General features: G+C 44.4%; 1 protein-coding gene across 1 annotated transcript in view; it reads right to left on the reverse strand.

The window, feature by feature from the left end:
- ARHGAP8 (Rho GTPase activating protein 8) overlaps positions 1-23,075 on the reverse strand; it is a 471,174-nt gene that overhangs the window by 6,682 nt on the left and 441,417 nt on the right. Inside the window, 1 exon segment of the mRNA XM_030214314.1 lies at positions 6,273-6,376. Within this exon segment, the coding sequence (XP_030070174.1) occupies positions 6,273-6,376 (104 nt within the window).

Below are 23,075 nucleotides of genomic sequence, written 5' to 3' on the forward strand. Positions count from 1 at the left end.
GGGGGGGGTTGGAAACAAAGATTGAGCAAATTGGCTTCCTTGCTTACAGTGGACTACATAGGATCACTTCCGCTCCTGTCTATTAAACCATGCAGCAGCTCATAGGTTTGATTGCTTAGTTTTGAATGAATGGCAATGATGGCTGCGCAGGGGCGTAGAAACAGAGATTAAGCAAATTGGCTTCCTTGCTTCCAGTGGACTACATAGGCTCACTTCCACTCCTGTCTATTAAACCTCCTCACAGCAGATCAAAGGTTTGCTTGCCTTCTTTTGAGTATACTGGATGACGGCTGCACAGAGTAGAAACAGCAATTAACCTAACTAACTGGCTTCTTTGCTTACAGTGTGTGTGGACTAGAAAGGCTCACTTCCATTCCTGTCTATTAAGCCTCCTTGCCCTGAGGCCCAAAGTCTGGAAGACTGGGGGAGGGTTGAGAGGTTTGAGGGCGGAAGCAAATGCAGGGAGGATAAGAAAGGAGAAAGTTGAACAGGGAAGAAGGAGGAGACAGAGAGATCAGAATGATACTGGAACGCGCAGGGGAGAGAGAATCAGGCACTCCGTGCAGCAGTGTTTGTGGAGGCATTGCTCCCCTTCGCCCTCCAAACCATTCACTCGTCCTCCCCCTCCCCCTTTTATTATCTAACTGCTTCTTTCAGTCTTACCGGTAAGACGTAGTGTGCCTCTTCTTCAGCCCAGGGCTCTCCTCTCAACCTCTCAGATCGCGGGGAGGGTTGCAGGTGGCTGAAATCTATCAGCACAGCAGTATCAGGACAGCAGCTGGGCAGCTAAGCTGAGGTTGTTGGGTTGCCGTGGACCACGGGGCTGCTATCAGGAATGCTGCAGATTGAGGTGAGCACACTGAACCTCCTGCAGCACGAGGCAGGGTAAGGTTGCCGGACACCACGCATGCAAGCACGAATATCAAAAGTCACCTGATGTTGTGTTCTTTGGGCATGCGTGCCTCCCAGGCGTCCCAGCTGCAATTTATGAAAAAGAAAAAAAGTCCCGGCTGACAGCACAACAACCGGCTCGCAAAATTGTTCTACATTTAACAACAGGCTCTGCAGAGCCGGTGCGAGCCGGCTCCAGCACACCACTGGCTATATCATTTATTTCTATGCTAGAATTTTTAGCGGGGTTGTTATTGTTACCGTTGGTATTTTGTCATATAGTAAGACACTATGAGCTACATTTTCAAAGCACTTAGACTTACAGAGTTACATATTAACCTATAGAACATTAGTCTAAGTGCTTTGAAAATGAGCTCCTATATATGTATGATACAAAAAACTGATGCTGTTTTGTAAGATATTTTCTTTATTATTCAGTCAATAAAAAATTAATACACTAAGAGACAATTATTTCTTTAATCTAGAAATTTTAATTTAGGGAGATTGCCTCACCCTTTTTTGGTCTACCAAACAGGACCAATAACCTGACTTGTGGAATTCAGTTACCTCCAGATACTTGAGGACTGTGCACAACCCAACCAATGGAGCAATTTTAATTCATTACAATAATCCTATTTATGAAAAGACAGAACCCTGTAACTCCAAAATCCTTCATGCTGAAGAGACAGCAAGGAGAAAAACAGTCATGAGATTGAGATCAAAATGGAAAGGTGTTCCAACACCTTGAATACTAGATTCAAAATCCAGCCTGGAAATGGATGAAGAGGAGGAGTCAAATAGTCAGGAAAAACAGACAGCTGGGTGAGCCACCAAAAGGCCTCTGAAAGGGCCAAAGTTGCCACTTACAGAGCCCAAGGCCAACCCTACTTGTAGGCCAGCTTGCAAGAAAGCCAAAATGTGAACTATAGAGGACTTGAGAGGAAAATTTGACCTTTCTGCACACCAAGACAAACACACACCAAACTTCTATATATACTGTAGATGCGGACCATTTTCTAGCCTGAATTAAGGGGCCAACAAGGTCTTCAGAATACCCTTTACACTTCAGCTTTGACCACTCAAAAGCCATGCTGTAAGACAAAATGGAGATGGGTCCTCCATTACCAGAAGCCCTTGAAGAAGGCCTCTCTCCTAAGGAAGTCACAATGAACAATTAATGTTGAGATGAACTGCATCCAGAAACCACTGTCTTCTTGGCCATTCCAATGCTATTAAGACAACCCGCCTGGTATACTCGGCAACCTTTCGAAGGACCTGACCGAGTACTAGCATCGGAGGGAAATACATGTAACAGCTAGCTTGAAGGCTAAGATTTGTGCATCCAGACCCTCGGAACTGGGTTCTTTTCCACTTTGGGGCAGAAGGAGGTGGAAAACAGAAACACAAACAGAACCTTTGCATTTGCTCGTGTCACCATCAATGTTCCCTCTTAGGTATGTGGAAGTACTCCAACTACATTCCTGCTGGTGGGGGCTTCAATATCATGTTTTCAAATCACTAGCAACAGGAAGGTCACTGGAGTCCTTAGGATCTTGCCTGTCCCTTGCTATTGAAAATGTGATACGGGAACAGCACCCTGCACTGGTAGGAATGTAGTTAGAGGACTCTTGCACAGCTGAAAAAAACATTGGTCGCCATCAGATTGAGGACTGGGGGGGGGGGGGGGCTCTATTGTTCGCCATGCACTGGAATGCCTCCATTGATAGTTTCAATCTCCCAGATCCACCGAGATTCTGCTAAGAAAATCCACCTGGACATTTTTTTCTCCCCTACAATATGGGCTACTGAGATCATCCGAAGGTTCTTTTTCTGCCCATGTGAACAATAAAGTTGCTTCCTTGGACACTGCTACATTCTTTATGCCCCTTTGCTTATTGATATAAGCCGCAGTTTGCCACCGTCAGGAAAAAAACCCCACACATACACATGCACACAGCTGCTTTCTCATATAATAGGGAGAATTTGGAAAGACACAGGTGAAGCACTCTGAGCTCCAGCCGATTTATGGACCATGACACCTCCTGATCCAAGTTCTCTGTGATACCTAATCCTGACAGTGCGCTCCCCAGCTGTACAGGCTAGCATCTGCTGGTACTATTATCCATTGGTGAGTCTGTAGGGTTAAACCTTGCAACAGATTTGGTGTTTGGAGCTACCATGCCAAGCTTGATCTGGCTTGGGATGACCATGGAAGATGATAATTGAAACTCATGGAGATCACCAAATGGCAAAGAAGCAAGGCCTATCTCCTCCTCCTTCAGCAAAGCGGTGTCAAGGCCCATCTCTTCTCTTTCTCCTCACATGCAAGCGAGGGTAGACCAACCCATACCGGTGCATGATCCGACAAGGTAGGCATACCGATATCTGAGGTCCATCCAGCATGTGTCAATGACACATCTACAAAAATGTAATCAATAAGGGAATATGTGTCATGAGGGTGAGAGAAAAACGAATAGTCTTGAACCCCCGGATGAGAAACACGCCATAAATCCAACAAACCCAAATCTCTAGCAAATCTGTTCAAAGCTTGCGAAAGCATAACGTCCACCCTAGAGGGCAAACCCGATCTATCCAATGCCGGGTGCTGCGTAGCGTTGAAGTCCCCCCCTACAATAAATTTACCCTGGGGGCAAGAGGTGATACGTTCCACCAGCTTGGTCAAAAACTCCTTCTGTGCATCATTTGGAGCATATATCGAGGCCAGTGTTACTGCCAGATCCCCCAATACTATACTCAAGAGCAAAAAACGCCCCTCTCTGTCACGCTGAACCTTCGGCACCTGAAACTGCAGCGAGGAATGAAGCATTATGGCCACCCCCTTTTCTTTGACCCCTCCATATCAGACGCACAGAAAACAGATGGATATTGAGGATAGGATAAGAACTTTTCATGTTCCTTTCTCAGATGTGTTTCCTGGAGAAATACCACCTGTGATTGAAAATGTGTTAATTCTTTAAACAACTTTTGGCATTTTTGTGGCAAGTTCAACCAACACACTCGTGTCCCACCCTGCACACACTAGGAGCTCCCCCCATAACTCTGCTCCCCAGTTCCCACCCTATCCTCCTCCCACCCAACCCCCTCCCACCCCTCATCCCTCTCGGGTCCCCCCCCCCAGGCTCATTTCCCCCCTTAAAATACACACTACTCCCCCAACTCCGCCTGGGTACAATGAGGAATGCACACCACTCGATCCCCAATATCACTCCATCCTAGCCCCCGTCCCAGCCCCCCCTTACACTTACATACCCCCTCCCCACCTGTCATCCATCAACACACTCTGCCCACAAACTCCCCACCCCCCTACAAATTCAATGGCACTTAATTACAACAAAATAGAAAACACACGTATTCCCATGCAAATACGCAAAGCTGCATCTTTTTTTTTTTTTTGCTGATAAAGTGTTCCCACTTTTAGTTCAGATGTTGGTCCCAGCTCTCTTAGCCTTTCCCTCCTCTGCAGCTTGGCTCGAACAGTTGTAATCGGATCAGCAGTCTCTGGTGCTTCAGCTGTTGTCACTCCCGTCTCCTGCAATGTTTTCCACACTTCTGCCAAAGTACGGATTCGGCGCCATTTTCCCCCTGCCATAAAGCAAAGGGCAAAAGGAAAAGCCCACCTATATGGGATCTTCTGTTGGTTTAAGATCTCTAAAGCCGGCTTCATCACCCTTTTCTGATTTAGGGTATATTGTGACAAGTCCTGAAAAATTGTGATCCGGGCATCATTATACTCCACCGAGCACATCTGGCGCGCCTTCTGTAGTATTTGTTCCTTGATAGGGAAAGCAGCAAATCTGACTATTATATCTCGTGGTGTATTGTCAGTTGCTTTACCAAGTGCCCAATGTGCCCTCTCAATCTCTATCTCCTCGGATCCAAGGAATTCTCCACAAATCAGCTTGGCAATTATGGGGACATCCACCTTATCGCCCACCTCCGGGACACCCCGCAAGCGAAGGTTGTTCCTGCGCCCACAGTTCTCCAAATCATCCAGCTTATATTCCAAGTCCTCACATACTGCTGTAATCTTGTTTATCCGCGAATCAGCCCTACTCAATAGGTCAGCGTGCTCCTCCACACGGGTCTCCAGCCTCTCAACGCGTCCTCCCAGCTCAAGCAAGTCTACGCTTAAAACATCCATGCGTTGAAGGATCTCTTCCTTGGATGATTTAATAGCATCCCTGATATCAGCCAGAGTCTTACCCAACTCTTTGGAAAAATTCGGGCCCGCCAGGACCAAGCCAACCTCCGCTGATGATGTCACTGAGTCCGAGTTGGAACGCGGAGGGAAGGCATGGCGGCGCTGGGCCTTTAACACCGCCTTAGCAGACTGTTTCACGCTGTCCTTGCATAGCGCCGTCATCTCGCAAATACAGACAGCAAAATCGATTCAGCAGGTCAGCCTCACTCACCGGAGTGATATAGAAGCATTCAGCAATGCTGATGGAAGCCGATGCCGCTAATGATAGGAAGGTAAGGAATGGAGCCACAGACTCAAATGGCCATCAGGTTTCGTGACGTCACTTCCTCTCTCGGTTGCTGGGTTTTTTAAAATGCTGTGTGCTTGCTGCTATTTGGATGTCGGCACTGAATATCCAGGTATTCCACTGACTGCCATTGTTATCTGGATAATGGTGCTATTCAACACCTGGATAACTTAGGACAACTTTTTTTTTGCTGTCCTAATTTACCTGGCTAGTTATCTGAATACCGTTGCTGAATATCACCGCTATCCAGATATTTCCTGGCTCTGCACTGGACCGCCCTGATCAGCGGCATTTATCCAGGTAGAAGGTAGAAACTGATGCTACTCAGATAAATGATCTTAAATAAATATAAGGCCCTTTACAGCTGGAAAAATTTCAGAAATGAGTACAAATATCAGGTCAGCCCAAAGTTTTGAACCACCCTAATTTTCTGTATAGCCAATATAACTCTATGCACTGTTGTTCAATTACTGCAAACATTATACAGTATTTTCGTATGCCTGATTAACAGCTCAAGTACTTAGCTCTTAAAAATGTACTGAGATGGTGTATCTATTGTTGGAATAATGTTGTTTGTACAATTCAGGAGACTGAAGCAAATATACAGCAGGTTGTTAAACTAATTGCAAATGGCATGTGGATTTCCATAATAGCCTGTAAGGTTTGGTTAAGTATTAATGAATGATAATGTGGAGCTTTATAAAGAAAATGGGTTATTGTACTTGGGATTACAGATGCTAACCAAGAGTGCTGCATTTCAGATCATCTCAGGGATTTAGAATAAGTATAGCTTTTTTATGTCAACCTTTTATATAGCAAAATAAATGCATATTAATAGAATTCTAAAGGAATGTTAATTGCAGTCATACTCACCACATGTAGGAAGCACATAAGGTATCTCAGCATGACATAGTTGTGCTCAGGAAGATTTGCAACAATTTCTTTACAACTGGCTAAACGTAAACTGCTCTCCACACCTGCCCAAGAAAGGCCACAATTTAAGCGCAAGATGGACATTAGGCTTAGGTGTGTACAGCTTGAGAATTTTCTTGTTGTGCCACTTCCCATGTCGTTTAAAGGAATTTTTTTTTTGTTTGGTGGCTTTTGGGCATTTTCTTATTATTGGAGTAATGTTGTTAAAAGAGTGCAGTCTTTCAGAAATAGTGTGCACTCTTGGCAAAGTGTGTGTCTTCTTTGCAAATAGTGTGCACTTTTCATGAAAGAGTGCACATTATTAATGAGATACAAAAAACACAACATTTTGTGTTTTCTCCCTTCATTTTCATTTGAAAATGACATTTCCCGTATCATTTCAAATGAATGCAGATCCCTAATCAGGCTATCATTAACTTTAAGACTCAAATAATTCCATATACAGTATCTACAAAACCTTTGGAACAAATTGTCAAGCCTAGCTCACAATCCCACTGCTGCTTCTTGTGAACGTGTGTAAGTCACTTAACACTCCATTGGCTAAGGTATAAACTTAGGGATCCTGTTACTGTGCTGCAGTATAAAGCAGCCTTAGCGTGCTCTTGTGTGGGTTTTTGATACGAACTAAGGAGCCTTTATACTAAGGCGCGGTAAGTCTACCGCATTCTAAAAGAGCCATATCTTCAAGCAATTTCTCCTAAAGAATACAACCAAGTGGGTTTCAGGATACAGCTAGGCCAATACCTTAAAACTGAATCATGCTTGGGGGGGGGGGGGGGGGTCATAAGAGTCAAGACCTCAAGCCCCCATATTGGCTGTTTGTAATCTGCTATATCATTTATTTCTATGCTAGAATGTTTAGCGGGGTTGTTATTGTTACTGTTGGTATTTTGTCATATAGTAAGACACTATGAGCTGCATTTTCAAAGCACTTAGACTTACAGAGTTACATATTAACCTATAGAACATTAGTCTAAGTGCTTTGAAAATTAGCCCCTATACACCCCCCTTTGCATCACGAACATGCTTGGTTTTAGTGAAATTGAGCATGTGTGAAGTAGGCTCGCCCCTCATGCATGCGTGAAAACTGAGCGTACGCAGGAGGTGGGCCTTGCTGACACATGTTCAATTTCACTAAAACTAAGCATGCATGGAGGAGGGGGGTAGAAGCAAGACAGGGCAGACAGCGTGATGACTCAGGAAAACAAACATCAGCTGGAAGAGGGCTTCTGCTGATGGAGCTTAGGGATCCCCACCAGCCAGGTATGTGTGAATGCAGCGGGCAGGCAGGGCAAAATTTGTGCCCTCCCCATTTTGAGCTCAGCCCAGCCCCCCCCTCAAAAAAAAACTTGAGGTCTGGCAACCCTGAATATCACTAGTTCCTGGATAGCTTCCAGGAGATGCAGAGGGTCTGGATATTCAGTGCAGGTATTGTGATAGGGGCCGGCACAAATCAGCCCAGGGTAGAAATACATACCACCACAGGCTGAATATTGCCTGGGATGAGTCCTTCTCTGGTTTAATAGAATTTCTCACATTTTAGTCTCTGTCTTTACAGGAAGCTTGCAAAAAGCGCAAACCGATTAACCTTTGATCAAGCATGTTTGCTGCCTTTATATAACAGGCATAATATATGTTCCTAAGTGTCTTCCTAGCTTAGTCTCCCTGTTAACAAAATTACTCTCTATTTGTTCACATTTGACTTTTACCCAAAACTGTGAGCCCTGTCTCCATATGTGAATTTCAAGTTTAGCAAATGCTGTAATTTTGCTTTGGGAGTGGAGGAGTAGCCTAATGGCTAGTGCAGTGGGCTGAGAACCTGGGGAATCAGGTTTGAGTCCTGCTGCAGCTTCTTGTGACCCTGGGCAACTCACTTAACCCTCCTTTGCCCCAGGTACAAAACTTAGATTGCATGGGTTCCTTTTACAAAGCCACACTAGCAATTAGCAGCGTGCCAAATGCGACGCAGCCCAATCAATTCCTATAGGCTTTGTCGCATTTGGTGCATTGTAATCACTACCACAGCTTTGTAAAAGAGCCCTTAGTTGTTTTGTTATATTTGTACCCTGCACTTTCCCACTCATGGCAGGCTCAATGTGGCTTACAAGGGGCAATGGAGGGTTAAGTGACTTGCCCAGAGTCACAAGGAGCTGCCTGTGCCTGAAGTGGGAATTGAACTCAATACCTCAGGACCAAAGTCTACCACCCTAACCACTAGGCCACTCCTCCACTCAAGTGTGAAATGATAATTTAAGAGGTTTTTAGCCCGTGATGATTCCGAGGTGGCTCCCTTAAGTTGGCTGTCCAACATAGGAGTTCTCCTTGGTAATTGAGGCTTTTTCCTCACTTAAACTGTGCATCACTCATAACTATCATTATTTGGATGTCAGATATATACTTTATACTTTATACTTTTGATAATTTATTGAAGATCATCCAAGCCCTTATTTATTATTATTTAGAGTAAACTCTGAATATGCCATCAGGCCTGATTACTAAACTGTGCTAATCAGTTGGCACTCAACATGCTGATAGTGGGCGAGTGGTACTTATTACCACATTGGCATGACATTGGATGCCTTGTTATAGATAGAGAATGAGTGTGGCCTGCAATTTGAGTTGGCACATGATACTTTTATGCATGCTGTCACTTCTACATTTAACATGGGTGCAGGACTTTTAGTCTTTACACTGGAAATACTGGCTAAATTTCCTGAGATTTGCTCCATGCACCAAGTATTTTATAATCAATTTTTGATGTGTAATTTAAAGACAGAAATCTAATCAGTTCTGGAAATATAAACAGGGTAATTGTACAAACTGGTGACTAGAGGTATGCATCACTTATGCACACTGAAGGTGCTATTGATTGACAGGTGCTTATGAGTGCTAGGCGCAATTCTATAAGGTAGTGCCGAACTGCAAGGGGGCCATACATGTGGATGGAGTGTGGGCAGGCCATCGGCATGTTTCTCAGTTATAGAATACTATAAACTACACGCATCACTTGACACACTTAGGTGTGCCAACTTATGCCTGCCATAGACATGGTGTAAGAGAGTTCACCTAAACATGGGTGTGCACCACTACTGACTTTCACTAGTACTCTATAAGAGAAACTTGGTGCCAAGAAGCCCTTCTAGAACTGTTGCTAAGTGCATGGCATTGGCACACCTAAACCACGGCGCCAATTTGTAGAATTGCCACAAAAACAAACCTGGTTATGCTGGTGATGATGTCTGACAGTTTCATAGGACAGTCACTGACCAGCATGTTCAGAAGAGACCCTGTGCCTGATAAAACTTAAGACCTTTTTTGTCAACTGCTGTAAGGTCATCAACCCACAGATGCCAGGTATTGTGACTTGGATTGGCCACTGTTGAAAGCACAATACTGGCTTTGATGGACCTTCAGTCTGTCCCAGTAATGTAACACTTATGTTCAGAATATTATTCTCTGGGGGAAGGCTGGCCACAGCTTCCCCAGGATTGTAAAGATACAAAGGTTCAAAGAAGAACAGCCAAAACAATAAAGATGATGGAACTCCTCCCCAAGGTTATGGCTCTTCAGCTTGGGAAAAAGACATGGCTGAGGGGGAATATGATTGATGTCTATAAAATATCGAGTGGTGTAGAACAGGTGGAAGTGAATCGATTTTTCACTGTTTCAAAAAGTACAACGACCAGGGGACACTCAATGAAATTACATGGAAATACTTTTAAAACAAATAGGAGGAAATATTTTTTCACTCAAAGAATAGTTAAACTCTGAAACTTGCTGCCAGAGGATGTGGTAACAGTGGTTAGCATATCTGGATTTAAAAAAGGTTTAGACAAGTTCCTGGAGGAAAAGTCCATAGTCTGTTAATGAGCTAGATATGGGGGAAGTCACTTCTTGCCCTGGGATTGGTAGCATGGAACGGTACTATTAAATTGGTTTTGTACCAGGTACTTGTGACCTGGATTGGTCACTGTTTAAAGCAAGATACTGGGCTAGATGGGCCATTGGTCTGACTCAGTATGGCTGTTCTTATGCTCAAATGACTGCTTTCACAGGAAAGCATAAAAGGTAAGTTAGCCATTTGAAACTTGAGAATATGTTTTTACCTGTTTTTGAAAAAAGATCAGTTTATAACATTTGACAAAATGTTACTGCTAGAAAGGGGTTGGCTTCATCTTCAATTCTTAATAATTGCTTAATCTTAAGTGGTACAACCCAAAAATCAGCATCTTGATTGTCTCACCACAGAAATGCAGCAGTATTTTATGATTTTACTGTTGTAGCCAAGGCTATTCAAATTTACGAGAAAAGAACGTTTAGAACTGTGTAAAGAATATTGCTGAGGATGTGCTGTTTAGATGGATTCTCCTGTTTGGTAACTGGGCCTGAAGATGTATCTATCCCTTGCAAGTAGATTACAATTGTAGCAGAAGCCTTGCTTTCATTCTCTTTGAGCTTAATATTTGTATATCTATATATCACAAGACTCCTGAAGAAGGCGTCTGTAGCGCCGAAACACGGCTGTGTTGAGTCGAGTGTATATTTAAATAAAGAGATTGTTCCTAACCTACGTCGCCTACTAGTGTTGTTCAAGAGCCTACTCCTCCTACTCCCCCTTTCCTCAGATTCTACTTTTCGTAGGAATTTGTGTACCTCCACCCTCGTGGTGGTTTGGCTTGCTTTACTGTTGTTGCTTCCATAAGAATAGCTTTATATTCCTACTAAGACCTGTGTACCTTTATTTAATACATTTCTTAACCATTATAAAATTACTACTTTTATTAACATTGCATGAAAGACAGGATAATGTGAACATTATATGCCTGTTTTCGTAACTAAAAAGATCATTTTTTAAATCATAGAGCTGCCAAGGACTCACAGTCGGTCATTTTTTCAACAATAACTAAGTACAACCTCCCATCAATATTTTGTGTAAGGATTTCAGTCTTGCACTATATGTCCTTCAAACTTCATTATTATTCAGTTCCATACTGCAGTGGTGTAGCTAGGGTAGTTGACACCCGGGGCCGCTCATTTTTTAACACCCCCCCCCCCCCCAAATCCAGTACAAGGCATACCGAGAATACAAAACACCCAGGACCTATATAGAGAGCAATTATACCATACCATAAGCAGTAATTTGTACGAGTCACACAAGGGAAAAGGAAAGCATCTTAAACACTACAGTGAACACTAGAACATCAATTCACCTATTGTAAAACGAAAACAGACAGAATAGTACAGATCGTCAATCCTGCACAGTCAATGCCAACCGAAAGCCATGCCTTTTTCACAAACACAGATACACCCTAATCCACTATAGAATAAGTAATAATAAACTTTCTATTTAGTCAAAAATTAAACTGAACCCCCGATGCCAGACTACAATGCAACACCAAAGAAACAGAAAATGTCCCCTAGTACTGTGCAAAATATAAAGACAGCAGATGTAAATTTGAAAAAACTAACAAATACCAATCACCACTTTACAAATTAACAAATAGAAATAAAACAAATACAGAAAATAAAATACCATTTTATTGGACTAATACATTTAGCTTCCAGGGGCCAAAATCTCCTTCCTCAGGTCAATACAGTATAGTGATGTTACAATATCCTATCCTGACCTGAAGAAGGGGGTTTTGTTCTCTGAAAGTTAAGTCAAAATGTATTAAAATTAGTCCAATAAAAAGATTACCTTATTTACATGTTAAAGCAAAAAAATAAAAATATGTATTTTATTTACAGTTTGTTGTCTCTGGTTTTCTGCTTTCTTCATTTTCTTTTCAGTCTTCCTTCCATCCAGCATCTGTCTTCGCTCTCTCTCTCTCTCTCTCTCTCTCTCTGCCATCCAGTGTCTGCCCTCTCTCTCCCTTCCATCCACATCTGCCCTCTATTTCTGCCCCTTCCATCCACCATCTGCCCCAGTCTGCCATCTCTCTCTCCCTTCCATCCACATCTGCCCTCTATTTCTGCCCCTTCCATCCACCATCTGCCCGTCTGCCATCTCTCTCTCTCCCTTCCATCCACATCTGCCCTCTAGCTCTGCCCCTTCCATCCACCATTTGCCCCAGTCTGCCATCTCTCTCTCTCCCTTCCATCCACATCTGCCCTCTATCTCTGTCCCTTCCATCCACCATTTGCACCAGTCTGCCATCTTTCTCTCTCCCCCTTCTACCCACCATCTGCCCTTTCTCTCTGCCCCTTCAATCCGTCTGCCCTCCCTCTCCCATCCATCCATCCAGGGTCTGCCCTCCCTTCCATCCACCATTTGCCCCAGTCTGCCCTCTTTCTCTCTCCCCCTTCTACCCACCATCTGCCCTTTCTCTCTGCCCCTTCAATCCGTCTGCCCTCCCTCTCCCATCCATCCATCCAGGGTCTGCCCTCCCTCACACTCCCCCCTTCCATCCAGGGTATGTCCCCTCTCTCTCTGCCCCCAGTTCCAGCCCCCTTATTCCACCTGCCCCTGGTTCCAGCCCCAGCCCACATCTCCCACCTGCCCCCCTTTTCAGCCCCACTATCCCACCAGTCCCCAGCCCTTTTCTTCCATTAGTCCCAAGCTTCAGCCCCCAGCCACTTCTCCCTGTCCCCTTTTCAGCCCCCAGTTCCAGCCCCCTTCATCCACCACATGCCTTGCATCCCCCCTTTTCAGCCCCAGACCCATTCTCCCACTTGTCCCAGGCATGGACCCATTTTCCCTCCTGCCCCTTGTCAGACCCCAGTTCCAGCTTCAGACCCCTTCTCCCATCTGAGCACTCCCCTCTGAGCACCCCCACCCATCCCCTCCCCAATCCCTTTCTACTACTACTACTATTTAGCATTTCTATAGCGCTACAAGGCGTACACAGCGCTGCACAAACATAGAAGAAAGACAGTCCCATCTGGGCTCCCCCACCCTCCCCAATCCCCTTCTCCCCTCCGAGCACCCATCTGAGAACCCCTCTGGGCTCCCCCACCTTCCCCTTCTCCCCTCTGAGCTCCCCTCTGGGCTCCCCCACCCCTTCCCAATCCCCTTGTCCCCTCTGAACACCCCCACCCCTTCTCCCATCTGAGCTCTCCCATCCCTTCTCCCATCTGAGAACTCCCCTTCTCCCCTCTGAGCTCCCCCTCTCCCATCTGACCCCCCCCCCGACCCGGTCCCGTCCCCCCTCATGGAGAGCTGACAGAGCCCTGTCTCCTGCCATCACCCTTCGTTTTTTTTTTAATCCATTGCAGCGACGCAGGCAGCGCTTCGCGTCTGCCCTGCGTGTGCTGTGAAGATAGAAAATCACCTCGTTAGCGTCGGCCCTTCCCCCGTTGTGTCCCGCCCTCGAGGAAATAGGAAGTTACCTCAGAAGAGGGCGGGACACAACGGGGGAAGGGCCGACGCTAACGAGGTGATTTTCTATCTTCACAGCACACGCAGGGCAGACGCGAAGCGCTGCCTGCGTCGCTGCAATGGATTTAAAAAAAAATGAAGGGGGCAGAAGACGAGGGCTGTCCGGACCACCCCCCCACCCGCTGACACCCGGGGTGGACCGCCCCCACCGCCCCGCCCTTCCTACGCCACTGCCATACTGTAGTCTCCTAAGGGGAAGGGATAAGCAGTGATAACATTGTGCGATTTAAGTTCATAGCCCCCACAATGCCATTGCTAAGCTGTACTCAAGCAACAATACACCAATTGCTTTCATAGAACCTGGTCCATAGGTTAAGCCAGCCCTGACTCATGTTATAATCCAGTTGATCCCAATCCTGTGTACAGCAAGATAAATCATGATCGGCTGGAATGAACTTGACTGCAGCTCCAGGACAGTGTTGGCCAGACTTCTATAGTCTGTGTCCCAAAAATGGCAAAGAAAGATCAGGATAAAATATACAGATACTATAAATCAGGGGATCTCATCCCAGTCCTCGGGACACACCTAGCCAGTCAGGTTTTCTGGATATTCCCACTGAATATGCATAAGATTGATTTGCATAGAAAGGAGGTAGGGCATCCAAATCTATGTCATTAATATTCATTGTGGATCTCCTGACAACCTGACTGGCTAGGTGTGTCCCAAGGACTAGGTTGAGAATCCCCTGCTATAAGTTGATACATTTTCTTCAAAAAAGATATCCTCAAAATCTGGGGTCATCTTATCTACGGGTAACATCCACAGAAGAAAACAAAATGTAGCGGTGATCCCCCTGCTCGAGGGACATTGCAATCCCCCCGCCCCCCACATGAGCAGCATCGCAATCTCCCCCCCCCCCCCCCCCCCCCGCTGCCCACGTATCTTCAATTTTCAAATCTTTTGTTTTCAGTGCCAAAACTACAGAGAATGCACTGCAGAGTCCTCTCCATTGTGTACTCTCTGACTCTCCCTTCTCCTCTGACTTCTCCTGCCTATGCAGAAACAGAAGTTGAGTCAGAGGAGAAGGGAAAGTCAGAGAGTACACAATGGAGAGGACTCTGCAGTGCCGGTGCCAAAAACAAGAGATTTTGAAAATGTAACATACACGGCTGGCAGGGGGAAAGTGAGAGCATGCTGGGTCTGTGTGAGGGGGGCAGCAGAGAGGATATGCTGTTGTAGCTGTAGACAAGTTTCAAAAGGAAACTATCTCTTATCAAATGTAGCTACAGAGTACCTGCATGCACAATGGTAGCATACTAATGTGTGAACAAATATAAAATCTCTTGGCCTGTAGTCTCTTAATTGATATATGCCGCAAAGTGGCAAAATTACTAAACCTGATGCAACTGCTGCATAAAACACTCCTCAGAGATTTATCCTGACTGCAGTCTTTTTACTGTTTAGCTCTATATAATTCCTATATACATTACATAAATTTAATTTAGAAAAATAGTATGCATTGTACAAAAGTTTCCATCTAGTTAGACTAAAAACAGCAGTATAATTTCTGAAAAAGTAATACAAATAAAAATGCTTTTCATGGAGTTCCTTAAAAGTGAAGATTTAAATCTTAAGAAAATATGTCCATAAAAGGCAAGGAAAGCAGTAAAGGAAACTAAATGCAGTACCAGTGGTTTCATACTTTCCTTTGTTTATGGCCTCGACTTATACACAGGTCACACAAATTTAGGCCATTTTTAGTCCCAAAACTGCCCTCGACTTAACCATGAGATCGACTTGCAATTGAGTATATATAGTAATCATGATTTGATAATGAGTGTGACTGTTGGGCAGAATAGTTGGACAATTTAGGTCTTTATCTGCCATCATTCTATTCTATTGGAGTCTTATATACCGCCCATTTTCCATAAAGGATTCCTGGCAGTTTGCAAAAAGGAAAGTGAAGCTCTTCATAAAGAGCGAAGTGACATCTCGAGGAATGATAATAGCAAGAAGAAATCAGTTACACGGGTGGTCTGAAACTGTTGACATACTACCTAACTATTTGTCAAACAGATAAGTCGTAACATAAGTACATAAGTGTTGCCATACTAGGACAGACTGAAGGTACATCAAGCCCAGTATCCTGTTTCCAACAGTGGCCAATCCAGGTTACAAGTACCTGGCAAGATCCCAAAACAGTACAATACATTTAACAGTATGCTGCTTACCCCAGAAATAAGCAGTGGATTTTCTCAAGTCCATTTTAATAATGGCTTATGGACTTTTCTTTTAGGAAGCTATCCAAACCTTTTTTAAACCCCACTAAGCTAACCGCTTTTACCACATTTTCTGGCAATGAATTCCAGAGTTTAATTACATGTTGAGTGAAAAAATATTTTCTCAGATTCGTTTTAAATGTAGTACTTTGTATCTTCATTGCGTGTGTCCCCCCCCCCCCCCCCCCCCCCCCGTATTTTTGGACAGAGTAAACAAGCGATTCACGTCTACCCGTTCCACTCCACTCAGTATTTTATATACCTCTATCATATCTCCCCTCAGCCGTCTTTTCTCCAACCTGAAGAGCCCAAGCCGTTTCAGCCTTTCCTCATAGGGAAGTCGCCCCATCCCCTTTATCATTTTCATTGCCCTTCTCTGTACCTTTTCTAATTCCACTATATCTTTTTGAGATATGGTGACCAGTCTTCAAGGCCCTCCTGAAGGAGAAATAGAAGAATATCCTGCTTATAATCGAAAGAGAAAAACGCCTATATTGCGACCCAAATCGTGAGATTTTATTTTTGTTACATTTGTACCCCGCACTTTCCCACTCATGGCAGGCTCAATGCGGCGGGCAATGGAGGGTTAAGTGACTTGCCCAGAGTCACAAGGAGCTGCCTGTGCCAGGAATCGAACTCAGTTCCTCAGGACCAAAGTCCACCACCCTATCCACTAGGCCACTCCTCCTTTCTCCCATGGGCGCCCAAATCGGTATAATCGAAAGCTGATTTTGGCCGTTTCCAACTGCAATCCGTCGCGGAAATAGGTTAAGTTGACGGGGCGTGTCGGAGGCATGGTGAAGGCGGAACTGGGGCGTGGTTATCGGCCGAGAGATGGGCGTCTTTAGCTGATAATCGAAAAAAAAGGCGTTTTTACCGTGATTTTGGGTCACTTTTTGTGGACCCTTTTTTTTCACGAAGTCCCAAAAAAGTGCCCCAACTGACCAGATGACCACTGGAGAGAATCGGGGATGACTTCCCCGGACTCCCCCAGTGGTCACTAACCCCCTCCCACCAAAAAAAACCCACTTTAAAAACTTTTTTTCCAGCCTCTATGCCAGCCTCAAATGCCGTACCCACCTCCATGACAGCAGAATGTGTTCTATCCTGTGACAGCCTTTCCCTGGTTCTGATGTGGCTCTCGGGTGAGTGTGACACCTTTTCTGTTATACGCACTGCAGAGTCACATCAGCAATGCATTGTGGTGGGTGTAGGGTATTGGGCTCCGTGATTCCACTAGCTTGTGGCAAATGCTCACGATGTCGGTATTGGTAGGCTCTACTCCCATGGTGCTTTTCCCCCTGCTTACTGGGTCAGAGTGTGCCCTGTTTTGTTTCCGGTAGTCCATGAGGTAGTAGTGGCCATTTTTGTATGCCAGTTTTAGATCCCTTTCACGTGTTAGCCACGTTACAGAACTTAGTTCTTACCTTGAATGTGGCTGAAAGAGGGCATTGTACACCATTCTGCCAGCTCTGACCTACTGCTAATCTCAGTACCAGGGAGACTCGTTGCCAGTGGGGCACAACCTCTGATCTGCAGTTAACTGTGAGTAAGCGTGCTTATTCCAATAAAGGACGTTTTTGGAGAGATTAGTCTTCAGGTGTCAACTGGTGTGCCAATGTTATATAGCAGCAACAAGTCCTACAGGCCTGCATGTATGCAGGTCCCTGGAGCACTTTTAGTGGGTACCGCAGTGCACTTCAGCCAGGTGGACCCAGGCCCATCCCCCCTACATGTAACACTTGTGCTGGTAAATGAGAGGTCTCCAAAACCCACTGTACCCACATGAAGGTGCCCCCTTCACCCCTAAGAGCTATGGTAGTGTTGTACATTTGTGGGTAGTGGGTTTTAGGGGAGAGGGGTTGGGTGCTCAGCACCCGTGGTAAGGGAGCTATGCATGTGGGAGTGTTGTCTGAAGTAAACTGCACAGACCTCTAGGGTGCCCAGTTGGTGTCCTGGCATGTCAGGGGGGCGAGTGTACTACGAATCGTGGCCCCCTCCCACGACCAAATGGCTTGGATTAGGACGTTTTTGAGCTGGGCATTTTTAGTTTCCATTATCGCTAAAATAAACAAACGCCCAGCTGAAAAACGTCCATTTTTTTTGAAAATACGGTCTGTCCCGCCTCTTCACGTACCCATTTTCAGACGCCCATGGAGATAGGCGTTCGCGTTCGATTATGCCCCTCCACGTGTGCTAGATCTGGTGGTAACATATTCCATCGTCTCGTCCCTGCAAAGGAAAAGGAATTCTCGATAATGGTCTTGAAGCGAATGCACTTTAATGATGGAAAACCTATGTTACTATGTTAATGAGGGCCCAACAAGCTTAACTGACTAAGGCCCACTGCCCTGCTCAAAGAGTCAGTGCCTCAAGCAGGATTACTTGTATGTTGCTGTTCATGTAAGACAGAATCAGGCACTTCTGAAGAAGTGTAGCATTTCAACTGTCCAGCACTCCCACAGCACTTTGGCAGAATTGTAAGGAGGAATGTGAACGATTACAGGAGGACCTTGCGAGACTGGGAGAATGGGCGTGCAAGTGGCAGATGAAGTTCAATGTTGACAAGTGCAAAGTGATGCATGTGGGTAAGAGGAACCCGAATTATAGCTACGTCTTGCAAGGTTCCGCGTTAGGAGTTACGGATCAAGAAAGGGATCTGGGTGTCGTCGTCGATGATACGCTGAAACCTTCTGCTCAGTGTGCTGCTGCGGCTAGGAAAGCGAATAGAATGTTGGGTGTTATTAAGAAGGGTATGGAGTCCAGGTGTGCGGATGTTATAATGCCGTTGTATCGCTCCATGGTGCGACCGCACCTGGAGTATTGTGTTCAGTACTGGTCTCCGTATCTCAAAAAAGATATAGTAGAATTGGAAAAGGTACAGCGAAGGGCGACGAAAATGATAGTGGGGATGGGACGACTTTCCTACAAAGAGAGGCTGAGAAGGCTAGGGCTTTTCAGCTTGGAGAAGAGACGGCTGAGGGGAGATATGATAGAAGTGTATAAAATAATGAGTGGAATGGATCGGGTGGATGTGAAGCGACTGTTCACGCTATCCAAAAATACTAGGACTAGAGGGCATGAGTTGAAGCTACAGTGTGGTAAATTTAAAACGAATCGGAGAAAATTTTTCTTCACCCAACGTGTAATTAGACTCTGGAATTCATTGCCGGAGAACGTGGTACGGGCGGTTAGCTTGACGGAGTTTAAAAAGGGGTTAGATAGATTCCTAAAGGACAAGTCCATAGACCGCTATTAAATGGACTGGAAAAATTCCTCATTTTTAGGTATAACTTGTCTGGAATGTTTTTACGTTTGGGGAGCGTGCCAGGTGCCCTTGACCTGGATTGGCCACTGTCGGTGACAGGATGCTGGGCTAGATGGACCTTTGGTCTTTCCCAGTATGGCACTACTTATGTACTTATGTACTTATTGGATTTCCTATGCAGCATTTGCTTTTCACACCGAAGTAGTTTACAATAATTAGACAATAATATATGCTAGGTGAGAGATGATGAGGAGATGATGCTCAAACTGAAATGAGAGATGATAAAGTTACAAAAACATTTGTAGATAGAACTAACAGAAACAAGAAACATTGAGTGAGCCAGGACAATAACACAGTTGATAATGGTCTTGGTACCACAAACAGCTCAGCTTTCCATGAGGAAAACACCCTCAGGTTAACAATGATGACTCCAGTCAGTTAACAGAAGGGAATTAGTGCTCAAAGTCTTGTGAGAATAATCAGGTTTTTTTTTTATTATTCAAATCTGTTTATTGATAATTGAAAGGAACCATACAAGCATAAAAATTCAACATTTTAGTATTATTAATACAATCGTCTCCATTCAGAGCTAGTTCAAACAGTCAAACAAGTTCTTCTATGTATCTATACCCTTATCCCCCTCCCTCCCATCCTTACTATAAAGTGTTATATCAACGTGTTTTTGAAAACAAAGCCAGTTATAGATATCCAAGACTCTTAATAACTCCCATAAGCAACTACTGACAGGTAAAATAATATGTGTCCTCAAAAACAAGTCATCATCCAGAAATTAACATACATCAGTAGTGCCAGTCTCAGCTTATGTCATTAGTGTGCTGTCTATTTATTATCAATGATGGAGTAGAGGACTCCTCCTCCCTCCTCCTTATGTTCTTCCAATTGCTTCTTCTTGAAAATCCCCTATTTCCCACCCCCCCTCCCTTTCCCTCCCCAACAGGAAGTTTCACATACTCTCAGGGAACCTATATCACCATCTAGTGTTACTGATTATGTCATGCAGGAATGTGGGGGTCTCCCAGTCGATTAAGAATAAAACTGCGGGCTCTGAGTGCAAGAATATGTATATAGAATCAGGTTTTTAAGCCAGTTCTGAGCTTGGTCAGGTGAAAAAGCAGAGATTTCCATAATAACAGCCTAAGAGCCAAAGGCGAGATGATAAATACTGTCTGTGGGTAATTTGATAAAAGATTTTGTGTGTGTAAAACATGTGCAGCAGATGGCCAAATGCTCTCCTATGCAGTAGCAGCATAATTATTCTGGGCCCTCCTCCAGAAGGGTGCCAATCAAATCTGAACAGTGAGAGAGGTCTATTCTGAGAAAATGGTCAAATGCCATTTGAGTTTGAGAGGCCCGATATTCAGCCGGCAGCAGTCAGTGAAAACTAGTAGTTGTATGTCATCTGAGTAAAAGCAGCTACTGCTGCTGAAGCTCTAAATCAGGCTGACTAATAGGGTAAGAAATATACTGAAGAGAGTGAGGCCTAGGATAGTAGGATAGAACCACATTAGATACCACAACTAGGCTGGATAAACTGGATTATTTTCGAGCTGAAATCTGCTAGAACAATCTGCACCAAGCCAAAGTACTGATTGTTGCAGCTCCTCAACAAGCAGGTCATGATCTACCAGAGCAAAGGCAGCACTCATGTGAAATAAGATAAGGATGGCTCCTCTTGTCCTGGTCAAGATTGATAGCAACTTTAATTGCCATTCCTAATGAGGACCTCATTAGAGTGGAGAGGGAGAAAATGCTCACTGGCAGCAACAGGCATGAGCAACGCTCTTTTCTGCCAGAGTTTTTCTGCATGCTGATCTACCCCCAGATTTGCATGCCAACTTTTAGGTGCGATCCTGAGATGCAAGTGCAACAATTATTTAATGAGCCAATTAACAATTATTGGCATTAACTGGCAACTGGCCAGGCCCCCTCCATGCCCATCTTCAAATCCTTGCTCAAAGCCCACCTCTTCAATGTCGCATTCGGCACCTAACCACTACACCTCTATTCAGGAAATCTTGACTGCCCCAACTTGACATTTCGTCCTTTAGATTGTAAGCTCCTTCGAGAGGGACTGTCCTTCTTTGTTAAACTGTACAGTGCTGCGTAACCCTAGTAGCGCTCTAGAAATGTTAAGTAGTAGTAGTAGTATTTGGTTTAATGCATGCTTCAGCCTGCATGCTATTCTATGAAGCTGTACATCAAAATTGTCTTGCGCAGAACCCAAAAAGGAGTGTGACTACTGGAGGGGCATGGTTGGGTCGGGGGTGTTCCTATAATTTCATCACGATGTTATAGAATTCCTGGGCTGTGCACTCAACTTGCATACTGGGTTTTACACCTGGCTTCACTTGGTTCAAGTTCACGTGTCCAAAGTTGGTCATGGTAACAGCACTAATCGCTATTCTATAAATGGCACTTGGCGCAGAGCACCCTTTATAGAATGCAATTTCAGCATGGATCTTTCCAGCACCTAACTTTCAGTGCCTTGTGTCCTCAGCAAATGTGGACCCTTTATGAAAGCAAGGGTGAATGTTAAGATTGGAACTGAGATGCCCATGTAAGGATGTGCTTAATTCTGGCAGTATTTTACAAAAGGTTCGGCTGACTGCTGAGCCATTCATAAAATACATATAAGGAAGTGAAGAAGTACATGATGTGTATTTGCCAGCATGTACAGAGGGAGCAGCCATTTTACACGTGCACAAAGAGCTGCAAAAACACATTTTCCACATGTATGTGCCGGCAATTAAACGCGGAAGCAGCAATTGTGTAAATTCTACTTGTAACTGATGACATATACACATGTAGCTGGTCCCATTTTAGAAAACTTGGAGTTTTGTAGGCAATTCTGTACCTATATGAATATTTGCCATCTTGTCAGTGAGCTTACATGTATACTGTCATACAGTTCTGTAAAAGACCTTTTCAGCGTGTAAAACCGACTTTAAACAGTGATGGCTGAGCTGAAGTTTGATTTTTTAAAGGTTTGCTATACCACCTTTTTACAAAAGAGCAATAAGTTTAAGGGGAAGTGATAAGTCTTGTCAGTGAACAGGATGTCCTAAAGCTTATTTACTTATTACCAGAAACTTGATATACCATTGATGTCCACAGATGTGTTGTTTATTTTATTTATTTCATGTATCCTGTTTTAAAGTCAAAGCGAATTACATTAAAAACATTCATAAATTCAGGATATACAAAACACTGACAATCATATAAAATCAAGGAAGGGAAAATTAGGTTCTTACCATGATAATTTTCTTTCCTTTAGTCATAGCAGATGCAGCCATTACAGATGGGTTGTGTCCATCAACCAGTAGAGGGAGATAGAGAGCACACTTTTTTCAGTGCCTCATACCAGCTTGCTCCACTGCCTCTCTTCAGTGTTTGAAGCTTCCAAAGCAGTATGGCAAACCACAATGGGAATAACATGAACTTTCCTCACAGCGAACGATGGCCCTACAACAAAGGGCATTAACTCAGAATGGAGGGAATGAAACATCCTCCTGGAGGGCATAAACTCATCCTCCACTGAGACATAACTGGAGGGAATAAACTCATCCTCCAAAACATGAAACTGGAGGGAATTAAGTCATCCTCCTTTAATTGAACAAGAATCCTGAAGACTGCTTTCCGACTTTCTCCCAAGGACGGAATCTCCAGGAAACACAAACAGAACCTGAAATAGATTTACAGCAGATAGCATCAGACAGGGAGGGATCATGGCTGCATCTGCTATGACTAAAGGAAAGAAAATTATCACGGTAAGAACCTAATTTTCCCTTCCTTGTCATCAAGCAGATGCAGCCATTACAGATGGGATGTATCAAAGCAATCCCTAGATAGGGTGGGA

Source organism: Microcaecilia unicolor, chromosome 9 (assembly GCF_901765095.1).
Source record: "Microcaecilia unicolor chromosome 9, aMicUni1.1, whole genome shotgun sequence".
In the NCBI taxonomy this organism is placed as follows: domain Eukaryota; kingdom Metazoa; phylum Chordata; class Amphibia; order Gymnophiona; family Siphonopidae; genus Microcaecilia; species Microcaecilia unicolor.